The sequence below is a fragment of the Gavialis gangeticus genome, unplaced genomic scaffold (genome assembly GCF_001723915.1).
Source record: "Gavialis gangeticus isolate Ggan-Ray unplaced genomic scaffold, GavGan_comp1, whole genome shotgun sequence".
Classification (NCBI taxonomy): domain Eukaryota; kingdom Metazoa; phylum Chordata; order Crocodylia; family Gavialidae; genus Gavialis; species Gavialis gangeticus.
The window spans coordinates 18,705,812-18,715,622 of NW_017728998.1; the positions used below are offsets into that span (position 1 = coordinate 18,705,812).

A 9,811-nucleotide genomic window follows, 5' to 3' on the forward strand; every position below is an offset into this window, starting at 1 on the left:
GCCCTTTATGGTACAAGTCACCATCCAGAATCCAGACATTACAGCGGGTGTGATCTGGAGGAGTGGGAGGGAATAAAAAGAAACGATAGTTATATACATCTCAGACTGAGAGGCCCATTGCTACAGCCATATTAGCTCACCAGTAAAGGGAAAAGCAACAAGGTACTACAAAACCTAATAAAAATTGTGCAGAAGAGAGTTACCAGAAAGACTAGCCTCCTTGTTTTTAACACGTGTGCGCTTAACACTGCTCATCTCTTAAAGAAAAAAGAGCAGTGAACACCCAGGAAGCAAACTGGACATGTTCCTCTAAAAAGGCTCTTTGTTCTCTTTGCTAATCTTTTACTTTAAAAATATACAAACAATTTGTTTTCTCCAATTTTTCCAGGGAGTACAGAGCATTGCAGAGTTTATCATATGTAGATAGGTATCCAAGTTGTAACCGCATTGGTCTAAAGGAAAAGGCAATCGGGACTCATAGTAAAGATGGTATCTTTTATTAGACCAACAAGATGTTTGCAAAAAAATTTCTTTAATTGCAAGCTTTTGGGTACAAACACTCTTCATCAGACACTGGAGAAAAGACTGTGAAAGTTCTCCTGGGTGGAAATGAAAGTTTGTTATTTCATAGGATTTTACGCAGCGAAATCCTAGGAAATACGAACCCGGGAACTATAATGAACTGGATAATTTCACTGAGTGAAATCCTATGCAATACAAACTTTAATTTCCAAGGAGAGCTTTCACGATCTTTTTTCAATGCCTGATGAAGGGTGTTTGTGCCCGAAAGCATACACTTAAATAATTATTTTTGCAAACATCTTGTTGGTCCAATAAGAGTCCTGATTGTTATACGGAGGTATTTGCTACATCAGACTGTCATTGACCTATGGCCTGCAGGCCCCATCTGGCCCACACAGAGGTCCAACTAGCTGGTGGAGGAGTGAGGCAGAGGGGGGAAAATCTGCAGGATGGAGCAGCTTTACTTCACTGTGGATCCTGCTGCTTTGTCACAGCAATGCTTCCCAGGTTGCAGAGGGGATGGGGAATTGAAAGTGGGAGGTAAAACACAGGCAGCTGGCCACTCCAGGGGCTGAAGATCTGCTGACCCCTGCACTTGACTCCAAGCCTAGCCATCAAGTTTATTATAGATACATCCATGGTTAAGCGCTGGGCACTATAGAAAGGTACAAGCAGAAACAGCCTCTATCCCAAATGGCTCACCAATCAGAAATAAGCAGCAGGTAATAGAAGGAGGGAAGCCGAGTTCTGAGAAAGAGGCTGGGACCAGGACCAGACTAACAAGCGTGCATAATATGGTAGTTTTGAATTGTTTTAAAGTTTAAGATTCTGTGAACTCATGTGCTTCAGCAGTGGCTGTCACATAACTATCCCTTGCAAAATACAAATCTTTGTTTTCTACTTGATACCTTTGTAGTTCATTTGTTGCATTTGTTTCCCCTACTTTCTACAGTGGATACATAACACACAAAAATAGGAAAAGCAAAAGCTGTGAAGTCGGAACTGTGACTGCACAGACATTACGCAATCTAATAAATATCAGTTCCATCCATCTTCCATACAAGCTCTCCTCATTCAGTACTTGGGAACAGAGCATGCCTGAATATGAGATGTACAGTGAATAAAGTTGACTGAGGAACACTGCCTCATTTGCTGCAGTATGTAATGAATGAGGCAGGGGATTGATAGTCTCTTCTGGTGAAGCAAGGCCTCATCAGTCCAGATAACCGCATTCCAAGCTCTCAGACCCAGCTCTCTGAATCCCTTTGTTTCTCATTTCCTTCCCCTCCTCACCCATACTGCCTCAGCTCTTTGTCCTGATTCCCCAACCCAGGCTAGCTCTTGTCCTCGCCATGTTTTGAGTCAGGCTTCATGCTGCCAGCTGAAGCAAGTCTCCCTGCCCTCAGTTCTAGCACAGGTCAACCCTGCTGGGAGCAACCACCCCAGGAACACCCTGCTTCCCCCACATGGAATCTTTTCAGCTTTACAACCAAACCCTTAGAAGTTGTTTAAAGAACTGCAAACAGATTTAACAGACTTATACATCAGCCAAAGGTAAGTATTACCTCTACCCCTAGAGCATTAAAGGCGCATTTCTTACACAAAGGCAATCCCCCAGACAAGTTTCAATCTGGCCATCAAAGCCCGGAGTCATCAGAACTTCAAACTAATTCTTTTAAATAAGGAGAGAAAAAAAACCTTTATACCCCACCCCTCATATTCTCAGTAATAACTGAACTATTTTTGCCGGAGTTTACAAAAAACAGCCCGAGATAGGCTCCTAAAAACGCAGCCTAAACAACAGAAGACTGGCAAAGTTATAAGCAATTCAGAACAGATTCCTGTTTCCATACAGTACCTTTGTAAGCTCCGAGTAACCTGAAGCACAGTTTAGGCAGCATTATCAGCTGCACTTATACTTAAACCAGATCTGGACTGGGATTGAGGGGTGGGGAGTGCCTCACAGTCTAGATCCAGACCCACTTCTGATAGTAGGGCAAGTAGCTCAGCATAAGCCATGCCTGAGCTGCTGTGTTGGCTCAAGGAGTCACTGAAAATGAATGCAGCTGGCATTTGCCCCCTTGCCACCAGAACCCACCCCCACTGGGGCTCTTGTACCATGGGATTCAATGGAGGGCCCTGCAACCAAATTCCCAGCTCCCCCACAAGCCCAGTGGGCCAGATACCGTGGCTTTGTGGGCCCCATCTTTGACACCCCTGACCTATTCTACCAGCTGGCTGCAACCCCCCGCCTCCCCACCCCAGGCAGCTGTAAACCCCACCCTGCTCCCGGCCAGCTGCAACCCTCCCAACCCCGGGATGCTCCACCACCCTACCAGTCTGAGTTCATCAGCCGCACCTGCCAACCACCACCCTGCACTAGGGGGTGGCAGGCAGCTGGATGCGGAGGGGCAGCAGCGCAGGCTGGTGGCAGCAGCTGCCACGTGTAAGCTTTCTCCTCCCTCCATCCCCTTGCTCCTGGAGGCAGCAGCAGCACAGGGTGGTGGTATGAGACGCTCTGTTGTTGTTCCCCCGCCCCCATCATTCTTGAGGGGCAATTTGCTAGTGCTATAATAAAAAGGCAACTAAACTGTCTTCATTGCTCCCTCCTGAGGAAGAACAGCTTCCCCCAGCTCTCACTCTGGTACTGCTGTCTAAGGGAAGCTGTGGATCTTCAGTTCCCCTGTTTCCCACCCAACTTCACAAAATGGCTGATATCAGAGTCCCTGCAGTGACAGAGGTGTTCTCCCATTAGGCGGAGGAAGAGCCGCTGGGGCCACTCACACTGGCACCAGTGGGGAAGAGGAGACTTGGCTCAGAAATTGAAAGGAGAGAAGAGGCTACAATGTAATGATATAAATTGCTTTTCTAAAATTGTTTAGTGTTTATATGCAAGTCATGATCTTAAAAATAGCACATACAATACAGTACATTGGCATCTACATTTCTCCTAGTCACTTAGTCAGTGTCCTGTTTAACATAGACACTGCTATTAAGTGCTGCAATTCTACCACAGAGGATGATGCATTTTTATTTGCATTGTAGATAATCAAAACTCTTACTCTGATAATAAATCTAACTACAATTTTAAGTTATAGACGCTTCTTCTGTCTCTCTTAACATGCAAAAATAATATTCTGCAAAATTAACATCTACAATAATCCGATTCCACTGCTATAGCAAGATCTGTTTTCACTGCGATACTAGGCACTTGTCATGAGACAAAGAGTTTTCAGGTATGTAATTAATTTAAGCCTACTTTCCCCGTGTTCTAAGATTACGTTTTATTTTGTTTTACAGAACAGAGAGTTAACTGCTCATTAAACAGGAGCATAGCAAATCCAGCTATCCTCATACAGTTAAGCTAATGAGCAAAATACTTGAGTTTGCATCAGGAGATGCTAAAAAAAAAGCATACAGAATAAGAGACTGAGAGCATCTGTGTTTGAGATATTGCTCCCTTCTTCAGCATAATAGCTTTTACAGTGCCTTGATCTGCAATCTCTTAAAAAAGAATAAACAGACTTCAAGAAATAGTCCTTGGTTGATTTACTGCTTGGCTTTCATTCACAGAAGTTATTCAAGAACCACCACAGAAATATAGGTCAATAATTGTTTTTAATTATAAACTCTGTTCGCCCATCCTATTTCCTATTGGTATCATTAACTTTGTACAGTTACTTGCTTACCCAAAGAACTGTGGGTTTTTAGTGAGTGCTGCATTTGCATATTGCTCACTTGTAAGTCATGCCCCCCAACATACCCAGCTTCAGGAAATTCAGCCGGACCCAGTCTGCAAGCAAAAGGTTGCTGACCTCGGCTATGGTTGTAGTGTAGAGCAGTAGTCGCCAAAGTGGGGTGCACGCACCCCAGGGGGTGTGCAAGACTATCCGCTGGGGTGCGGGAAGAAAATATTAGAGCGTCTATTTCTATAAATAGACATATATTGGGGGGGGGTGTGCTCAAAACTTTTTTTACTGATAAGGGTGCGCGATCAAAAAAGTTTAGAGACCACTGGCGTAGAGAATCATTTAAACTTGCAGTGTTTATCAAATCATATCAGCCCAAAAGGCAGCTAGACTTCTGTGATCCAAACTAAGAAAATAAAAAACAAGTCCTGTAAAACAAGACACAATCTTTAAGTCAGAAGCTCCAAAGCCAAAATGGAGGCTCCCATAATAACCTGTGTGCCAACAGCACCTGGATCAGGCTGGAAGAACTAATCCAACTGGAACATCTTTTAACAATCTTGCACAGACCCACTATGAAGCACAACTAACTCAACTTTGTGACAAACAGCAATGCAACAACAGAATGATGCTACTCTAGATACGTCTGGAGCTATCAAAAACCACTTGGATTGCAAATGAAGCAGTCCAAAAACGCTACAACCAATATGCAGAGATGCACTTAATTAGTTGAACACCAAGTTTAATATCACACAACCACTGCCTCCTGCTTTTGTCTGTTGTGCACTATTGCTTGAAGAACTGCCTCTTACCAGCAGCAAGAGAGATTTTAAAGGGCAGTTTATACAACTAGATCTCCTACATGCACTGCCAATTACGAATGCCAATTCTTGGGAAGCTCACCAGTCCAGATGGGATACATCCATGGTGATCACAATGGACTGGGAAAAAAGACGCTCAGGAACAGCTCCTAGTAATCCCTAGAACTCCCTTTAACATAGGAACTCAGAGTTCTGTATTTTTAATGAATCTCACAACATTTTAACAAATCTTATTCCTAATGCAGATAAGCTAAGAAGCCATAAACTACAAGGAAACTGTACCTGAGGCTAATGATCTAGAAGGATCCCAGGTGTCCCTGAACCTCTTCTGGAATAAATGCCTTCACCTAGACAGTTTGGGCCAGCACCCTAGAAAGGAGATTTTTCAGGCAGATTCAGTAGTGGATGTGTTCCAAGACAGCTAAAGACCCAAGCAACTAAAGTAGTTTGCACATTAAATTGAATGATTAATGTCTGGCAAAAAATAGAAGCGAACTGGCTAGTTATTTAAACTAAAGGACTGCATAAATAGCTTGGCACCCAAGACAGATGTTGTCCACAGCCAAGAACTGGGCAGATGCTGCTGGTGTGGGAGGAAAGCCAAAAGACAGCATAGCTACCAGCAATAATGTTGCCTCACAAAAGAGAGGCATTTTCTACAAACTGGCCCAATTGTTGTGTGAAAAGTAGGCATTTTAGACCACACATAATCCTGAGGGAAAAAGGCGAGAATCAAAGGGCAGAGTAGAGCACATGCTTAGAAATCTACAGTAGCGCTATTTCAAGTAAAGAGACTGAATAATTTCCATATGGATCAAGGGGAATAAGCATCACTGCCTAGACTCTTGAACTACTAAGTTTGCCACCTTACTCCCAGAGACAACACAAAGGGAGAATGAAGCAGATAATGACCCTAGTCAAGTCCTTTTTCTTTTGTCCTCCCATAATTAACAGTTTCAGGAACCAAGGCTGAAAAACCTAAAGATACCAGAAAAGGTTTCCAGTAGCGTAGCAAAGTGATATGAAGGCTTTCCTATTCTGACTTAAATTGAAGTGTTCTAGAGACCTATGGCTGATGTGATTTCCCTTTGTCGTATGAAAGCTTGGAGATTGTAGATGGCCATTCCATTAACATACAGGTCTAAAATGTCAAATAAGTCATGAGCTAAGCTAGTGGTATGATCTTGAGCACTATATTCCTCTGTTTTGCTGCGTTTAGCTGCTCCTCAGAAACATTCTTGATTAAAAGGGATCTCTTCCCAAGGAAAAAACTGGTACGTTGTCATATCAATTTAATTCTTGGCCATAGTTACACAGACCACTTGATTTTCACTTCAAGGAAAAAAAATCTGTCATGTCCGGCTGATGAATGGGTCTCACCTATTTTACTACATAGCTTGCTGGCTGCTGATGCCAACAACAGGAGAGAATAAAAAGAGTCAGGAATTGTTTTTTTTACAGGCCCTGCTAAAACCTTTTACAGATGTGACTCATGCAAAGCCTTGAATTGAATCAAGCAGTGCCCAACAGTGTATTTTTACTAAAAACCTGAAGTTTCCAAACAAATTGATAGATGACAGCATAGACAAGAGGATCACATCCCCAACAGGGACTGAGAAGTGAGAAATCCCTTCTTCCTGATTAAAAGTATTCTTGCATATCTCCACAGCCTTTCCTTCCTCCTCTAAATGGGGAAGGCTGTCAGAATACTGGGTCAATGAAAGGGGCAATAGTGCAGATGTTAGTACTCCATCAAAGTGACAAATGTGGCAGGGAATCGTATACATTTATTGGCTTGGGAACTACAACAGGTTTAAAGACAGACCTAGTATCTTCAAACTCAGTGGTGAGGACCTCAGCCAGAAAAGCCCCATAGGTTAAAGAGGCTGACCAAAGGAACCTAAGAAAGCAAGACCTTCAGAACCTGGATGGCACTACTGAATCTGTTCAAGAATTCAGACCTCCCAGGCCACCCAAAGGCTAACCAGGAAATTTTATACAACAAAGTTTTTTTTTCAGGAAGTAAGCTAACCTTCTCCAGAAGGAGCTCTCATGACTCTATGTCCTGACAATGGCACTAAAGAGTCATCACCAGTCAAAGATGGCATGAATACCAGTCCTGAAGTGACAACAGCAAAACCAATTTCTGATTGAACCAAGGCAGACTTCTCAGGCTGAATCCTCAGAGCACTAAAGAGCTCCATACTAACAGCTTCGTTGTATGGTATTATCTTTCTTAGAGCATAACAACAAAAATCTCTGTGATACAAAAGGAGCCCCCACCCCCCACACCAAAGCTAGGGCATGTCTGTTTAGCACTTTCTTCAGTTCTGAGCAAAGTATCAATGTTGAGAAAGTAATTCTGTGGTATAGGTAATTCAAAGGGAAGACTGGCATCAGCAATGAAAGTTCAAGCACAAAAGATTTCCTTCAAGCTGGGGATGTCTAAGTGCTCACTGAAGGCATACAAATCCATCTAGCAGAGGCGTCTTTAGTTGGCACTGACTTGCCTGGCACTGGCAACGAAGACAGTCTACTCTTACTCCACAAGGGAACAGAGCACATCTCTAATCCAAGTACTAACCACAAAAGGCAGAGCCGCCCCACTGATTACTGATGTAAGCTTAAGGGTTATAAGCCACATGCACAAGTTGGAATCTGGGGTACTTGATATTCTTCTTGCTATCTGTTTTCAGGGATAAAGAAACATTTTTATCCCAAAGCTTTTATAAGCAGTAGGCAGCATCATCATTCCCATGTAGAGACAGGAAAAATAAGGCACAAAAGAAATTAAGTACTTTGCCAGGATCAGAGAGAAGATCAGAAGTATATCTGGAGAGAATCCCTAGGTCTCCTTGAACCACACCAGTGCTCCATCTGATAGACCTTCACCTACCCATTACATTGCATCTTGCCTCCAGCAGAGCAAGCAGAACTTTAACAGCTCTGAGAAGAAGGAGGAGGATGAGATTGAGATGCACTCTTATACAGGGGAAGGGAAAAACTAATTCTGTCAGTGTCTTATTCTTCTTTTTACTCATCGAATAACCTTTACTGAAATTTCTCTCTTATGCAGATAAAAGTAATCACCTAGCCAACATGCATAAGATACAGGAAAATGTGACCTACATACAGCTTGCTTTAAAAAAAAAAAAGTTACAAAACCCAGTAAATCCAAATTTAGACTGCGGGTTGCTCTTGGACATGTCACTTTAATTTTTCCCCACTGCAGGAGCATGGATTGAGTTGCATTTGTATACGATTATAAGCAGCTAGAATGATCTACCAGTCTATCAGCATCAGCAAAATATCTACCCTGAAAGTAAACGGATCCTCTGAGAACATGTTGTTCGAAGGTATTTTGTCTCCTGAAGAGGCCAAGCTGTGAGAACAGTGAAAGAGACAGTACTCAGTGCAAAATGCATTTTTTCTTTTAACAGCTACATCACTTTCTTGCAACATACACAGTAACGGAATGCTTAACCCAGCCACTTGGGTGTAATCCAAAATACACACTACTAAAATGCATAAAAATTACAAAAACCTATCAGTGACCTGATTGGTGCAACACTGTATGCAGACGTAGCAAACTCACCATCTCTGTCTTCATCGTGAATATTTAGGTATAGGTATTCCAGCCCTCTTCCTTTCTTGCCATGCTCCGCTCCTTGTATTTTAGTCATAAGTGTTGTTTTACCTGAACCGTCGTCACCTGCCAGTAAGTTTGTATAACAAAAAGATACGTTCAGAAATCTGTTCTTTGCAGAATAGCTTGTTTTTAAGCGTGCTCAAGTAGTCAAGAAAACACAAAACAACCAGTCTTGTTTCTAGAGGGGAAGGACTTGTTTTAAAACCTCTGTGGAAACAGTTGAATTTATCACTAAGACTACAACACACTGAAGACATACGCTAAGAATAAAACACATAAGGATAGCTAATGAATGGCACAGAGTGCTTGGCAGCCTGGACACTAAATAGTTCATGTGATCTTAGGCAGCAATGAACTTACTGGAACGAGCTGAATCCTAAAAAGTTGAGGAACAGGCACTTAACAAAAAGCAAAGTTTATATGGACAGGCACCAATGGCAGGTGCTCTAGGTCTGGAGCGAGACTCACTTCCTGGGTTTCAGCCAGGCAAACAACACTGTTGCAGTCCAGCTGACCAAAAAACCGGCTGTTTTCCACCGATCCCAAACCATGTTACCAGAAGTTTCAGATTAAGGCGGCATCTAGTAACAACCCCAAGCACGATGCCGTTTTAAATCTGCATCTAAAAACAAAACCAGGTTCAGATAAACCTATCTGCTTCCACCCAAGCAGAGACCCCCGATTTACTTCAGAGCTCGAAGTCATCACCCGCCAAGACAATGCCAACAGCAGGTCCCACCTACACAGGGAAAGACGTGACAGCCCGGATAGCTTTAATAACCCATTTGGCTGAACTGGCGAGCGTGCAAAGCCCAACGCCCATGGATTTCAATCAGCTGGCACCCGTACAATCGCCAAGGCAGGGAAGCTGCTGCATTTCAGACCGAAGCACGCTGGCGCTGGGACCCAGACCCACATGAAAACCCCCAACCCCCTGCAATGAAGCCGGCGCTGCTGTGTGTGCTTGCCCCTCTGTGGCAAAACACCCCCCTGCAGTTAATACTCACCAAAGACGAGGATGTTTTTGCCAGACGGCAGCTTGGACCGGGAGCGAGTGGACACCTCGCTCAGGATGGAGGACCTGCGCGGGGAGAAACGACACGGGGCTCGGCTCCGGCTCCCCCTCCCTC

General features: G+C 43.5%; 1 protein-coding gene across 1 annotated transcript in view; it reads right to left on the reverse strand.

Moving 5' to 3' along the window:
* DYNC1LI2 (dynein cytoplasmic 1 light intermediate chain 2) overlaps positions 1-9,811 on the reverse strand; it is a 51,897-nt gene that overhangs the window by 33,708 nt on the left and 8,378 nt on the right. The window contains exons 3-4 of the mRNA XM_019505272.1: positions 9,689-9,808; positions 8,628-8,744 (exon numbers count right to left, since the gene is read on the reverse strand). Of these exons, the coding sequence (XP_019360817.1) occupies positions 8,628-8,744; positions 9,689-9,808 (237 nt within the window). The remainder of the gene's footprint in view (positions 1-8,627; positions 8,745-9,688; positions 9,809-9,811) is intronic.